Source organism: Zalophus californianus, chromosome 4 (assembly GCF_009762305.2).
Source record: "Zalophus californianus isolate mZalCal1 chromosome 4, mZalCal1.pri.v2, whole genome shotgun sequence".
NCBI lineage: Eukaryota > Metazoa > Chordata > Mammalia > Carnivora > Otariidae > Zalophus > Zalophus californianus.
In genome coordinates, this window is record NC_045598.1 from 160,062,668 (window position 1) to 160,079,475 (window position 16,808).

Genomic DNA, 16,808 nt, shown 5'->3' on the forward strand with positions numbered 1-16,808 from the left:
ACAAAAGTTTTCTATATACTATGATAGTCTGAAAATATTTATTACATTTTAATCTTCTTCCAGGGTTATTTTATCTGGTGCTTCCACTGTTTATTAACTCTTTGTAGATTCAACACTATCTTCATTATTACTCTCAAATATGTTACAACTTAATTGAAACTATGGCACCCCAAATTACTAAAATGTGCACTTGGAATAGCAAGAAAAATTCTGTAACATTTGAAACAATTTCAGTTCTAAAACATGCAAATTGAAAGCCTTATTGAAGATAATTAAAAAATACTGGAATTTAAGAATTAGAAATGAGAAAAGGAAGGAAGAAAGAAGTACAGTTTTAGAGATTTGTATAGTGAATTCTGAGAGAGGTGAGGGCGGCAGAAGCCTGCAGTCGCTAAGAGCAGGTTAGCCAAATTTTAAGGTAGTCGGGAATAAGAGCCTCTATTCTAAGATTCCTGATTATTGGAGAAAGAATCTGAGAAATACTGTACATATAACTCAAGATGTGTAAGAGATTGATATTCTTTACCATATACTCTTTATTGTTCTAGTTTAGTCAATATAAAATAGCATAAAAACATTGGCTTACCTCAAGTTTGTTTTTTCCAACCATAATGAGTTCCTTAATTATGAATCCTTCTGATATTGGAGTTTAATAACCTTATGTTGCAACCAGAAAGCAACTGTTTATTATAGATTCTTTCCCCCTAGTTTCTGCCAGTGTCACCAGTGACAAGAAGTAGAGCATGTATAGTGAGGATAATGTTTTATGTGAGGCTTTGTGGTTTTGTGAAAAATGTTACTTTTTGATTTTTGATGGGGACTGTTTTTATAGATTTTCACTGACAAGGGAAGTATTATAATGGCATTTCAACAAAGTTGTAGGAAGGTCTTGAGGTAAAGGTGGGGAAAGATATCTATTGACACTGTTCCCTCATGACAGTGCTATGATTTGATAAATGTACAAAAATAGAGATAAATAGTATTATGAATTTGCACATACCATCACTCAGCTTTATCAGCTTATTCATCTGTAATCCTTTCTTTTCCCCAGTTCAGTTTCTTCAAATGTCCTAAGTATGTTTAAAATATATGTAATATGAAAAAGTTTTTACAATTTTTTATTTGAATCAGGATCCAACTAAGCTCCAGATGTTTCAGTTAGTTAAAATGTCTCCTTAAGTCTATAAATATAGGTTCTCTGTCCATTTCTTTGCTGTGATTTGCTTTTTTTCCTTGTAATTTTCATTTTTAAGAAATCAGATTTTTTTTTCTAGAATGTTGTACAGTCTGGATTTTGCTGATAAAATCCTCACAGTGTTATTAACATATTCTCCTGCCTTAGATCTAGAGCAACCCATTTAATCATAGACTGTCATCTTTTTTTTTTTTAAGATTTTTTATTTATTTATTTGAGAGAGAGAGAATGAGAGAGAGCATTAGAGGAAGGAGGGTCAGAGGGAGAAGCAGACTCCCCGCTGAGCAGGGAGCCCGATGCGGTACTCAATCCCCGGACTCCAGGATCATGACCTGAGCCAAAGGCAGTCGCTTAACCAACTGAGCCACCCAGGTGCCCCATAGACTGTCATCTTTATTTTATTGAGAATTTCTCTAAGTTTATTTCTTATTGGCTTAAATCCTCATAGTAACAAATGATAATAATCTGTCATTCAGAGCCAGTTGTCCTTTTCACCATGCCAAGATCTCAATCTTGGCAGAACCTTTGAATCATTTGGGGGAGCTTTCAAAAATCTTACTGCCTCAGGATCACCTCAGAGCAAATAAAAATCAGTATTCTGTAAAGCTTCTCAGGGGGTGACACTGTACAGTAGAGGTGGAAAAACCACTGTGCTACCCTAGGTGTTGTGTTAAATGCAGTGCTAAGACTGGAAGATTCTTTCAGACTATATCGATCATACTGTAGTTTAATTTTCAAGGCCCTGTCATGCAAGTTATATTGTATAAAAATATTTTTCAAAATATTCCTCATATTTTGTGTTGTTGCATCTGCACACAAAAAGCATAAATTTGGTTCACTGTGGAGAAAGGTTTCTTTAATCATTTTATGCCTTGGTTTTTAAAAGCATGGTTTTTTGTTTGTTTTTTTCTTACCAATAACAGTCAGGCTGAATTACTTCAGGCAGGAGCTCCCTTACACACCAAAGGATTTTTATCACATTGTGTGCTCAGAGGCACTACAAGCAGAGGGAAACCAAGAAACACATCACTTTGTAAGTCATTGATCTGTACCTCTTGAACTTGTCCATCAAATACCCTTTAAAGTCTGATGTATTGACAAGTACCCCAGAGTCTGGTAGTATAGTCTAACACAGCAGCCACAGTAATAAGCTTAAAATATCTTGGAAGCCTATTTTATCTTTAAGATTCATGTGAATTTTGCATTCATCTTTTTAATTTATCTGATGTAATATAAAAAGAAGTTAAAATTTCTAATCATGAAGTAGAAGTGATGCTACAGTAATGTTAAGTCAATTTTATCCTGTCACCAGGTACCATGTGGCTCAGTGACTGCTCCCCCTTAGGCTCTATCACCCTCAACCCCTAGTACCAACTTGAGAGTCTCTAATAGAGTCTAATAGCCTCTAATAGTCTTTGAGACTCTCTGTTAGAATCCTCTGAAAGTTTTTTGGGGTTTTAAAGTTCACATGTGTTGGGCGTGTCAGTCTTGCTGCTTGATGACACAGGCCTCAAAAATGGAGCTTTTTAAGCTACAATTACTTGTTGTCCCACTTCCTTTGAGTTGACTTTCATTCCTTTTGGGATAAGAAATGGCAGAAAAAGTTTTCCATTTTTTCATCTCTAAAGTTAATTTTATACCACTTACAGTTCAGTATCTTTCAAACTCTAAACCTAATAATTAAGTGCTCCTAGAATGATAAAAACAATTAAGAAATTGACTTTATTAAATTAGCTTTCATCAGTTTATTTAGAAGTTTACTTCCCAGGTTTATACTTGTTGACTAAATTTTAAAATATGAGTTTACTAGTATTATGTGCCAGTAGATTATATGGCATAATGGTATTTTTCATTCTTAAAAGTAATGAGTAGAATTAGTAGCATATCATGCCAGTTTAGTCCTCACTTCTCACCCTTGCCAAAGTATTAATAAAAATATATTTCACTCGATTTTTGGTTTCTGAGATGACTTCAGTTTGGTGCATATTTTATTTCTTAAGCTGTCAGATACTCTGATATTCATTTTATTAAACAGAAGGATATTTTTTTAAATTAAGGCACAAGTAATGCCATAATTGAAATTGAAGCAATATATAAAGCAAAACAAAATTCCTTATCACTTCTCAGTCTAGCCAGCAAAATCCATACAGAATTGATTTTGTTCAAAATGAAAGTACTTCTAAGTCACTAAATTGAGAGAGGTCGCATATCTTAGATAAAGGCAATTAAAGAAAAATATACCTTTTTAAATTGATCATATCAGATAGTATTACAAACCATAACTCCAAAAGTAATTCAGTAAATCTGACAAAAGGGTAGAAATCAAAAGCATTAAAAACAATTAGAATTTGGGGGACTGTCAATATATCTGTTGCAGACACAGATTTCTTAGGTTCTTTTTTCTTTTTAAAATTTTTTTATTTATTTGATAGAGAGAGACCCAGTGAGAGAGGGAACACGAGCAGGGGGAGTGGGAGAGGGAGAAGCAGGCTTCCCACGGAGCAGGGAGCCCGATGCAGGGCTCGATCCCAGGACCCTGGGATCATGACCTGAGCCAAAGGCAGATGCTTAATGACTGAGCCACTCAGCCCCAGATTTCTTAAGTTCTTAAAGAAGTATTTTCTAAATTAAAGCAGTTAGAATATATGAGTTAATACAAATTGTCTTAAATAATATTTCTATATTAAGTATTTTTTATATCACCTTATTGAGATAGGATTGACATACAAAAATCTGTGCATATTTATATATACAGCTTGATAAGTTTGGAGACAAGTATAAATCCATGAAACCATCACCACAGTCATAAATACATCCATCATCTCCAAGAGTTTCTTCCTACCCTCTTTATTATTATTATAATCATTATTATTATTTTGTAGTAAGAACACAAGATAAAATCTACACTCTTAGCAAATTCTCAAGTATACAATACAGTATTATTATAGGCACTGTGCTACAGAGTAGATCTCTAGTTCTGGACTATTCATAAATTTTCTCATATTATCATTTGGCACTCATTAATTATGCATAACATAGTCTGTTTTGACTACTAAAAATGTTTGCTTAGGATGTTATCTACCTCAGGAAAATTTTGAACTCATGTTTTGCTTTTTGTTAATATTCTCCCTTGGTAACTATCCAAAAGTTATAGGCTATCAAATTTCCATTAAAAATCTAAAGTGTTATTTAATATGGATTGTGAGAAGAGACAGAATGGATGAATGACAGGCTCATTTTTTTAACATACAAAAATTAATTGTATTTCTATATACCAGCAATGAACAACTAATTTATGATTTTAAATATTAAAATTACTTCTAAAATATTACCTTAAATATTGAATAGGGTGGATTTTGTATAATTGCCCCTGGTAGGCCACTCCGAACTCAGAGGAAATCAGTTATAATTTCAGCACCAATAAAGAAAGTAGAGGAAAAGAAATTATTGAGTATCTGAATCATGAGACCAGGTTGAATTATGAATTATGTTCAACCTTTAAGCTGGTTTTCTTTTTAAAAGTGTTTCATTTTATAGTCGTCATTTTATACTAATGGTAAATTGAGATCTCTTTCAAACTCTGGGATATCTAGAAATATTTACATGACCTAATTATGTTTTCTAAACACTATGAAAAAAAAGGCAAGAAGGAGATTTACTAAGCTCATTTTTTTATGTCTGCTAGATACTGTGTTTATTAATTAGGAAGCATTTAGCTTCAAGAAACAAAACCATGCTTAAATCAGTTGTTTTTTAATTGAGGTGTAATGGATACATAGTATATCAGTCTCAGGTGTACAACATAATGATTTGATATTTGTGTATATTTCAAAATAATCACCACAACAGGTCTAAAGTTAGCATTTGTCACCTTATATTGTTAATTTCTTTTCTTGTGATGAGGACTTCAAGATATAGTTTCTTAGCAACTTTCAAATATGCAATACCATATTAAACTATAGTTACCATGTATATTACATCCTCAGGACATATTCATTTTAGAATTGAAAGCTTGTAGCTTTTGCCCCCCCCCCCTCCCCCCGCGCCCGCCCGCATTTTACCCGCCTCCAACTCCTTGCCTCTGGCAACCACCAGTCTGTTTATCTGTGAGCTTGGGTTTTATTGTTGTTTTAAATTCCATGTAAGTGAGATGGTAAAGTGTCTGTCTTTCTCTGACTTAATTCACTTAGCATAATGCTCTCAAGGTCCAACCATATTGTTGCAAATGGCAAGATTTCATTCTTTTTTACAGCTGAATCGTATTGTATGTGTGTGTGTGTGTGTATTGCACATCTTTATCCATTCATCCATTAATGGGCACTTAGGTTGTTTCCATATCTTGGCTATTGTAAATAATGCTGCAGTGAACACAGAGATGCATATAAATTTTTTTATGTTAATCACCATACATTACATCATTAGTTTTTGATGTAGTATTCCATGATTCATTGTTTGCGTATAACACCCAGTGCTCCATTCAGTACGTGCCCTCTTTAATACCCATCACCGGGCTAACCCATCCCCCCCTTCCTTCTAAAACCCTCAATTTGTTTCTCAGAGTCCATAGTCTCTCATGGTTCATCTCCCCCTCCGATTTCCCCCCCTTCATTCTTCCCTTCCTGCTATCTTCTTTTTTTTTTTTAACATACAATGTATTATTTGTTTCAGAGCATATATATTTTTTAATTTGTGTTTCTGTTTTCTTTGTATAAATACCCAGGAGTGGTATTTCTGAGTCATACGATATTTCTGTTTTTAATTTTTTGAGGAACTTCCATACTGTTTTTCATATGTTTACATAAGTTTACATTTCTAACAGTAGTACACAGGGGTTCCCTTTACTCCACATCCTTACCAGCGTTTACTTCTTAATCTTCTTGATATCCATTCTAACAGGTGTGAGGTGACCTCTCACTGTGGTTTAGTTGTTTTTCAAAGTGTGGTCCCTAGACCATAAGAAGCAGCAGCATTATTAAAAATGCATATTTTCAGACCCCTTTCCAGTCTCCTTCATCAGAAACCAGTTTTGGAGCTCAGCATTCTGTATTTTAACAAATGTTCCAGGTGATTGTGATTGCAAGCTAAAATTTGAGAGCCACTGGTTTAGATCTATATAAGGACCCACCCTGTCCATATGGAGTAAGATTCTCAGAAACATGGCTGAAAAGACACTTGAGCAAAGTCAAAGCTGTATTAGGAAGAAGGTGCAGGGATGGATGTTGACAGGATAACCAGCAAAATAAGCTGCCCTGTGCTTGGGGTGTGTATGTATGTATTTCACCACATTTGGGTACACATATAATATTTTTAATTTTAGAAAATCTGGCTGGAAGTAATGACAGGTTCTCAAAATGGCAGCCCATTACCACCAAATCATGTGATGTTGGTGTGTGAGGGGGTGTGCCATGACGGGGAGGTAGTGACCACAGTGGACTCAATGTGTAATGTGTAGTAAGATGCGTGTGGGGATAGTTAGAGTGTACATATGAGGGACTGTGGGAGAGAGATCTTAGGGTAAGTGTTGTGGGCTGGTTGGGGGGAGATGGGGGAGTAGCTGGTGTGAGTTGGGAGGATATTTAGTGTGGAGTGAGCTGTGTTCTGTGTGTGTACATCATGGAATGTGGAGGAAAATGTGGAGTTGTGGGTGTGGTTCAGTGTTTGTGTGTACAGCTTTGTGTGAACACACAGAAAGGTAACTGGGGAGGAGATGGTTTAAAGTGGAAGAAATATTCAGGTGTACTGTTGTACATTGATATTCTACTTAAAATTGAGCTCTAGGAAGTTTTAATTCATAGCCATAATATTTAATCTTCAAAGTACATTTCTTTGGTTATATTCAGCATACCACTGATTAGTGAAGTATATGTAGGTATAGTAATTGTAAGTACCTTTTCAAGAAATTGGGTATCAGAAAATGCAGTTTAAAAATGGACTGTATAAACAGGTAAAGGAATTTTCAGGTTACTTGAATATTTGTATAGGATTTATTTGTAGTGGATTGGCTTCACTTTTATATAAGCATTCTATAAAATTTGAGGGTTGGCGGGTCCTCAAAGGATGTCTCATTGCTTAAAAAATGCTCATATAAAAGATGACATTTTATTGGATTTTTAGATTTTAATAAAGAATAGATGTATGACTACATGAGCAAAACAACCAGATGTTAGTTGAAATCGTTTGTGTACATTAGGAGGGACTCCGGAAACTGCAGTTAGTACTTTTTTATGACAGATATTTTTAGTGTATTTCTTAGTGTACTGGTGCTTGCAAATACATGCTCTGTGTCTTTAAACTTTTGAGCCCTTTTTTTTGCACATTTGGGTACAGTGCAACCAAACTTCAACACGAGAAACCTTCTCTTCCCTCCCTGGCTTTACAGTCTCCACTCAGAACTATCTTTGCAGTGGATACTACTTAGTGATTAGCTCTCTTTCTTGTCAATCACATCTTTGTCTCTAGCAAACTGTTTTGTCACTGTAGTAGGGCTCTTGTGCTGAAATTTATCTTTAACAGAGGAAGAATGCTTTTTAAAACAGTCCTTATGAGATTTGGTATAACTTAATTTGCTCTGGAAAGGAAATGTCTCGTCTCTGGTATGGGAAAAAAGGGAGAAGACATCAGCCAATTAATCATAAATACACTCTGGTAAATTTTAGTCAATGCTTTCAATTTCTCTGTTTATTAGTCTTTATGGTGACATGATGCAAAATTATACAATTTCTGAAAGTTTAAGCAGAGGGAATATTTGTAGAATACAAAGTTGTATGATTACAGAAAAGTACCTTTAAGTTTTTTTCTGCTAATCCTAAATATCTTCAAAAAGGAAATGAATAAGAAACTAATTTTGTTTTATAAAAGTATTTTGGCTTTCCTATTTTACATCAACAGGAAATTATCAAATTTTTACTGCTGCCTTAATTTCCAATTTAAGCTCTTGTAGGAAAATATTCAGAATTTTTTTTCTTAAAAATAAATTGAGTAGAACAATCAGAGTGAATTAACTTTAATTTTTATTGACTGGATCCCAAACTAGATAAATTTATAACATTGTATCTTAAGACAATTATTTTAGTAATCTTGAGAAAAGGCTTTTTTAAGCTATCCTAAAAATTTCCAGCAGTGCTACCTAATACAAAACTTTAAAAGGTACTCTCTCTAGTATCTTTTAAAAGATACTAGAAAAATCTCAACCTTACTATTTTGAGAATCCTGTTATTTTTCAGTAAAAATATGTGTGCATTATTTGTTAGAAAATGTATTGCCAGATCTTTCTGTGTGATTTAGGATTATAACTTGCCTTATGAATATTAATTTTTATTTTTACTGTAATTGTGGGTAATTTAAATAAAGCTAGATAAATACTTAGAACCAAGAATGACTTTGGAAGATGCCCCCAAAGCAGCTTGCCACCTATAAATGTTAAGCATGTAAAAATACCAAAGTTATTTCAACTGGTGTTTTTATTGGGTTTGAGCGTACTTTGTTATGTCTTTTTATGTTTAAGTTGAATAATTTCAAATTTTTGTTCATGTGATACATCAGCACAGAGGGATGTAGGCATCTGAAATGATTTAATTTGTTAAAATTGTGACCAGATTTATCAGAATAGCCAGTTAACACAGCTTTTTTTTTTTTTTTAACCAAGAACAGTGGAGCATTCATGTATTTTTTGATTTGCAGTTCAAATAAGTGTTTATAATTAGTTTGCTAAGACTTTAATCTGTTATAAATACAGGCAAAACAAATTGTGCATGTTTTGAATTTTATGGATCATCATAATGTGCATCACAAACTTACCACACTCAACATTTCCTGTTTTTACCCTTATAGGAGGCTATTATGTGGTTTTGTCAGATAGGAGTGAAAGGTTCTCATTGGTCTTCGGCTCTGTCCATACATATAGTTTATATATTATTACATTCAGCCTTCACAGTAACCTTGCAGAATCAGCATTACTCCCCATTTTAAAGATGAGGAAACAGGTGTGAAGTGGTTACTGAACTAAGCTGTCATGGAGCACAGAGAGCTTGACTGTCATATTCTTTACTTCACCAGGATGTATTTCAGAGGTTTTAAAAATGGGACAGTACAGTGTGATGTGCTTTGATGTGTAGACAAGTTCAGGTTCAGGTTTTCTAGCTGTTTTCCTTATAGTGGATACCCTAGTAGCTGTAAGGCAGGAAAAAAGCTTAAGAAAATAAGGCTTAGAAGGATAGCAATTCTTATTTTGTAGTTTGAGATTCCCTAATAAGATTTTGCCTGAAAAGGGATTCTTGTGCTTTAAAACAAAAAACAGAAAATGATTCTTACAGAATAACAAATATTTTGTAGCTTTTCACAATTCATCATATCTTTACTCAACTGATTAGAATGGTATCTGAGACCTCATATAGGTCTTATAGCTAGTATTAATATGGCTATGTATTTACGTAAATCAGGACAATTTTCTAAATGCTCATGTATATAGTATCATATTTCACCTTACAGTAACTCGGTGTTAACCAGATGTAGATTATTTTCATTTTACAGATGAGTTAATTTAAGGCTCAGAGACATTAACTAATAACTAATAGGTAAAATATGCTCTAAAATACATGGAATGAAGTTAAACCTTTGCCATTTAGCTTCAGTGAGAACCATATTGATCAAGCATGCTTAACTTTCCTGTCTTTATTTTTTTAAGGCCAGTTTAGAGCTTATTCTGACAAGCAACCTAAACTTTAATTTCTAACTATTTATTTGAAACTATTTATATATTTATTGTAACCATATACTGTATCCTGGCTTTTTAGTATCTGTTAATAAATTGTAATTTGCTTGAATGTTATAAGCCTATTTTATAATAAGAATTTAGGGTTAATCAGATTAAAGTCACAAATCATTAAATATAGCAACATTGTTTTATCTCTATCCACATTTCATTATTTTAGTCAGCTCTTTTTTATATTTAGGCCTTCATATGTGACAAGACAGATTTTTTTTGTACTTAGGCTTTCATGTATGAAAACAGGAGAAAAAAATCCCATGATAACTTATTTACATGTTTGCAAGAATAAGTCCATAAGAAGAGCTACTTTAAATGTAAAAAATCTTCCAGTGACCTTAGCTGAAGGTAATATTCATGTTAATGAGAAAAATAATTATTTCTAATGCTGTATACTGATAACACTGTATTATTCTAAACACTTACCATCATTTAATCCTCATTGTGAAAATTGCTACTCTCATCTTCGTTTTAAGAAACAAAGGCAGTCACACTACAACCAATAAGGGTCAGAGCCATGGTTTGAATCCAGGCATTCTGGCTTTAGTCTGTGCCCTTAAATTCTTTACTCTCTCTCAAAATCTTCACAACATAACCAGGGGAAGGGAATTAGCATTTATTTTGTATATTTAATGTGTCAGTGTTTATTTTGATATATGTCTTACATATATTATCATGTATTCCTCATAAAGTGCTTAAAATATTTCTGTTTGAAAGACATAAAATGGAGAGATTAAAAGCAGTTGCTCAAGTTCACAAAACTAGTAAAAAGCAGAATTAAAATTAAGGCAGAGGTCTGTATCCAAACCCAGTATTCTTTCTGCTAGACTGTGTTGCCTACCTGTAGTACCTATTTACAGGAAATTTATTAATTAGTATTTATATACATCTTATTGTATGTAAAACATCTGCTTTCTAGTCAACCTCATTGAAAAGATATATGCATATATATTCAGTGTAGAATATTTTTTCTTCATTTGACTTAGTAGTTGAAAAGCATATTTATTGTATATGCAAGTTAGGAGACATAATAATAAAATGAGTATCTATGATCCCACTACCCAACTTAAGAACTACAGCATTACCAAAGCAGTTGTATCAGCCTGTATGTTCTTTCTCTGTGTCATTTCATGTTTTCCCCAAATTGGTAACCACCTCTCCAAATTTTGTTATCCTTCCCCTACTTTTTTCTAATTAATAGATTTTATTTTTGAAGCAATTTTAGGTTTATAGAAAAATTGAATGGAAAGTACAGAGTTCCCATATACCCCTCCCCCCACCAACACACACTGTTGTGTATATCTTTGTATTGGTATGGTGTACTTGTTACAATTTATGAACTAATATTATACGTTATTATCACCCAAAGTCCATAGTTTACCTTAAGGTCTAGTCTTTCTGTTGTACATTCTATGGAATGACATACCATTATAGGATGATACAGGATTGTTTCACTACCCTGTAAGTTCCCTGTGCTGCCTCTATTTATCCCTCTTTACCTGAATACCTAGTAACCACTGATCTTTTTCTTGTTTCTGTGGTTTTGCCTTTTCCAGAGTATCATATAGTTGCCATCACACAATATGTAGACTTTTCAGAATGGCTTCTTTCACTTAGTAAGATACATGTAAAGTCTCTTACTGTCTTTTAATGGCTTGATTGCTCATTTATTTTTAGTGCTGACTTAATATTCTGTTGTCTGGATGTATCCTTTCTCCTCTTTAAGGATATCTTAGTGGGCGCCTGGGTGGCTCAGTTGGTTAAGCGACTGCCTTCAGCTCAGGTCATGATCCTGGAGTCCTGGGATTGAGTCCCACATCGGGCTCCCTGCTCAGCAGGGGGTCTGCTTCTCCCTCTGACCCTCTTCCCTCTTGTGCTCTCTGTCTCTCATTCTCTCTCTCTCAAATAAATAAATAAAATCTTAAAAAAAAAAGGATATCTTAGTTACTTCCAAGTTTTGACACTTAAAAAGCTGTTTTACATGCAGATTTTGTGTGAATATAAGTTTTCAAATCATTTGGGTTAAATACCAAGGAGCATGATTGCCAGATTTAATAAGATTATAATCGTTTAGTTTTGTAGCAATCTACCAGACTTTTCCAAAGCGGCAGTACCATTTTCCACTGTACCAACAGTAAATGAGAATTCCTTTTGCTCCACCACTCACCAGCATTGATGTTGTCAGTGCTTTCGATTTTAGCCATTCTAAATAGGTATGTAGTAGTATCCCATTTTAATTTGTATTTCCCTGATGATGTATGATATTGAACATCTTTTCATATTCTTCTTTGCCATCTGTATATCTTCTTTGGTGAGGTGTCCAGATGTTTAGTTCATGAGTTGGGAAATATTTCATCTGCCTCTATTTTCTAGAAGAAACTGTAGAGAATTAGCGTAATTTCTTCCTTAAGTGTTTGATAGAATTTATCAGTGAATCCCTCTGGATTCACTCCAAATGCTCCAGAGCTAGAGATCATAACTTTCTTTGTAAGTACAGAGTACAGGGTCAGCTACCATAGTATATGCATTGTTGCTTTGCAAAAAGTCAGTATAATAACAGTGGCACAAATGGAAATCTGTCCAGTTTATCTGTTTTTTTTTTTTTTTATTCTTATGTCTTTCTTAGCTTCCAACAAGTTTGCATAGCTTTTTATAGTATCTTGATGTTTCTGGTAACTAATTCATTTTAGTTGGCTAGAATTGTGCCTCATACTTCCTGTTTTGGAAGATTAGTAATTATTAATTAAATTTCTTTAATCAATATAGGCCTACTCAGTTGATCTGTTTTTTTTTCTTGTGTAAGTTTTGGTGGTTTGTCTCTTTCAAGGAATTGATCGATTTCATCTAGGTTATCAAAGTTGTGGGTATTGAGTCATTTATAATATTCCTTCGTTCTTTTAATATCCATGAGATCAATAGTGATGGCCCCTCTTCATTTCTGATATAATTCATTTCTTCCTTCTTTTAGTTAGCTTGGCTAGAGGTTTATCAATTTATTGACCTTTTCAAAAACTGGCTTTTTGTTTCATCGATTTTTCTCTTTTGCATTTCTGTTTTCAATCTCATTGATTTCTGCTCTCATTTTTTTATTTTCTTCTACTTTAGATTTAATTTGTTCTTATTCTAGTTTCCTAAGATGGAAGCTTAGATTATTGATTTTAGATATTTTCTTATATATGCATTCTATGCTATAAATTTTCCTCTAACTCCTGTCTTCACTGCATCCCAAAATTTCAGTACTTTGGAACTTTTCTTCGTCTAGTTCAAAACATTTAAAATTTCTCCCAGGACTTTTTTGACTGCATTAATTAGAAATGTGTTGTTGAAAAGTATTTGGGGATTTTCCCACTATTTCTCTGTTAAAATTTCTAGTTAATTCCGTTGTGGTCTGAGAGCATACTTTTTATGATACCTATTTGTTAAGGTATGTGTTATGGACCAGAATGTGGTCGATCTTAATGTTCCACGTGAGTTTGAGATGAATGTGTGTTCTGTTGTTGTTGGATGACATGTATATTAGATCCATGTTAATTAGATCCAGTTAATGGGGTGTTTTTCAGTTTGACTCTGTTCTTACTGATTTTCTGCCTGCTGGATTTGTAAATAACTGATAGAGGAGCTTTGAAGTCTCCAACTGTAATAGTGGATTTATATATTTCAAGATTATGTAATGAGTATTCTTTTCCCCTGACATACTAGGGAGAAAATAAGATTATTCACTTTTTGAGATTCACTTCTTATATTTACTGTTCCAAAAAGCTAAAGCAACATATAGATAGTGTAATTGAATGGTTTTGAGTGGCTAACAGGTTTCTTTTTGACTAAAAGAACAGTGAATAGATCTGCCTTCTCATGAAAATCTGAATCACCTGCAAATATACTTAAGAGGAAGTAATTGTAAATACAGATTTATTCAAAACTTTGATAATATGTTCTATTTTCAGTTCGCTGTGGATTACATCTCTTTTTCTCCTCTATTTCTGTTTTGTGGGCAAATTTATGATTCTCTGCTTCTTTTATACCTTATTTATTACAGTCCCATGAAGTGTTATTTTGAAAGCAGTAGTTTAGGGCAAAAAGGAGCAAAGTTTTAACATAATCCAGGTCTTATTTTGTAATAAAGACATTGCTGTGTATGTATAGAACAGAACAGAAGGTTATATGATTTGAAGCATGATGTTGTATGCCTTTTTGTTAGCTACTGCAACTTAGATTTCCTCCATATTTTTGGGTACCAAAGTAAGTATAAATGGCATTGATTAGGTAGTATTTGTCTTTCTACTCCATTTCCCTTTACTGAGGAACAAAAGTAAGGAGTAAGTAAGGAATAAAAATGGCACATTCACAGCTATCTACCAGACTTTTGTTAGTTTGCCAGGAAGTTGGGGGAAGGGAGGCTCTGTTTTGTGGGGTAATCTCGGGGAAATACCGAACATCCTGGAAGGAGGACTATTAGACCCTAGCATTGGTCTTTATGTTTAGAAGAACATGTTCTTACTCATGGAACTGACAGAAACTGTACGTTTTCTCTAACTTTAGCTTTTGTTCTGTACTGGTTGTTGTTGTTGTTGTTAGTCCCTTTGTAATAGAGATGGGTGGATTTAATGCTGTCCCTACATTTGTATTCTGTGAAAATAAATGCTTAGGGAAGCACTTTCTCTGTGTGAGAGTCCTTTGTCAGACTGAAAAGACTGGAGAGTAGCACTTAATTCTGTAGAGGTCATAGTGCTCAGTTCCTACAGCGGGGTTTTGGCAGTGTATGGAAACGACTTTATTCCTCAAGAAATGATTCTAGCAAGACAGTGAATATACTTTTAATTGAAGCTAGTTTCTTCAAAGTCTGCACCCTTAATAATTGGGAGTATGGTGTAGGACATTTTGTAGAGATGTGTCCATTTTCTACTTAGGTTTAATCTTTTGGGTAAATAAATTCTGTACATGGAGTATGATTTACCAAAGGGATAAAAATTGATTTAAGACTAATTCAGTTCCATCATATATACTAAGAATCTGTATCTCTTTATTCATTTATTTTGAGAAGATGACGTATGTTTCCGTACTCATTCGATTTCACACCCTTTTTCTTTATTAAATTACAGACTCTTTTGATGGTTTTTTTGTATCTTCATTTATCACAGCCTGAGTAAATAGGATTGAGGAAATGATGGGTTTATAAGTCCCAAAATACAGTTTTTTACAAAAAAAGTATGAATGAGAAAAGGTAGATTTGTGACATTAAAAAGAAACTATGACTTTCCCAAATGTTATAAGCTTATATTTAGGATGGCAGCTAGTTCATGGTTCCCTCAGTGATACCTCCTACTCAGTGATGTTGATATGGTTATGCTTGTAAGTGATTCCTTTTGTGAGCATAATTTAATTTTACTTCCAGCAAAGAACTGTGTTTAATATGGTAAAAGAAGGAACTTTAATACAAATAAGTGTAAACGTGGTAACCAGAAGGATAGAAGGAATGCAGAGGAGTAGATAAGTCATATAATTTGAAAACTCTGGCTAGGAGACTTGATCAGATTGAATACCCTGGGAAAAAGAAAGAAAAATACAGCTGGCCATTTAATATTTTGTGGAGATTTCTTTTGCTGGTCATAGAAAAACAAGGCTGTGATTTTTTAATTTTTAAGATCTAATTTCTCTTTCATCTTTATTGAAAATGTTTTTGTTCTTAATTGAAAAGAATTTAATATTCTTATCTAATCCTGAAATTTAAAATTAATTTCAGAAGAGTCATAGTATACAAGATAGTTGAACTCTCAAAACTGAAATATTTTAATATCCATAAATAAATAAGGAAGCTGTTCAGAGGGTAATTGGTGAAAAATGATTAAGCAAAAGTAATGTTAGTAATAGTAGCTATTATTTACTATGTGCTGGACACTATACTCAATCCTTTATTATGTGCATTTTATGTCTTCATTTTTTTTCATAAAAAATGTATTTTGTATGTGGTCTTATTATTTCCATTGTTTTATGGAGGAAAAAAAAGGGTCCAAACTCGGATCCATCTGATCCTCTAGGGCTCTAGAGAGCATAACCATTTTAGGTTTCTTTCTAAGTTGGGTGAATTATCACATTGCATGCATTGTTGATTTGTAAAAGTCAATATTATGACAAAATAGAAGTCTGTCCAGTTTCTTTTCCTTTTTACTATTCTCATGTCTTTCATAGATTTCAACAGGTTTATATAACTTGTCAGTTACCCTGATGTTAATGGGTCGTTAATTTATTTTAGTTGGCTGAAACAAGAGCTTTTTAAAACCTAGGTTAGAAGTCATCTCTTCCAAGCCAGTGGTTCAACTGCGTTGATCACAAGAGCAATCTGTCATAGCTCAGGAGAGTCAGCACATATTTATTGGCACAACCAGAGTTCACTATATTATGGTTTCTGTTTTAGGAATTAGGTCATGATCTGAGAAAGCTGTAGCTGTTGTTATCAACCTGAGGAAACTTGTCTGTTTTTGTGGATTTTTTATAATAATGTTCCTCTTCATATATGGCTTTCAACTTCATTATACAAGAGACTGGTCTAGGCAATTATAGAAGATAATTTTTCTTAGGAATTCAGAATGTAGGAAAGTCATTAAGATTTGGTCACAGATAACTGTTGCAGTACCAACCATAAAGAAATAATATAAAGACAAAAACTGAAGTCATGTAGAAAGACTAAAGTAGACATGTCTGAGAAGGTACTGTTGATTAGGTACACTTTTGAAAATCTAATTTTTACTTTCTAGAGCTTATTTTTCTTACTACCTTAGGTTTTAATGTACTTCATTTCTTATTCTTGCTCCCTCCCTTTTTTTCTGATACAGATCATATGGAGTGGGTATG

General features: G+C 33.5%; 1 protein-coding gene across 11 annotated transcripts in view; it reads left to right on the forward strand.

The window, feature by feature from the left end:
• Positions 1 to 16,808, forward strand: part of OXR1 (oxidation resistance 1) — a 455,727-nt gene that overhangs the window by 420,642 nt on the left and 18,277 nt on the right. The window contains exon 1 of one of the 11 annotated variants that reach the window (XM_027575467.2): positions 7,659 to 7,840. The exons of 9 other annotated variants lie outside the window; for them this stretch is intronic. In XM_027575467.2, the coding sequence (XP_027431268.1) occupies positions 7,775 to 7,840 (66 nt within the window). In that variant the 5' untranslated portion in view covers positions 7,659 to 7,774. Of the gene's footprint in view, positions 1 to 7,658; positions 7,841 to 16,808 lie in introns of those variants that run through there. One more of the 11 variants, XM_027575476.2, reaches the window with a different exon arrangement.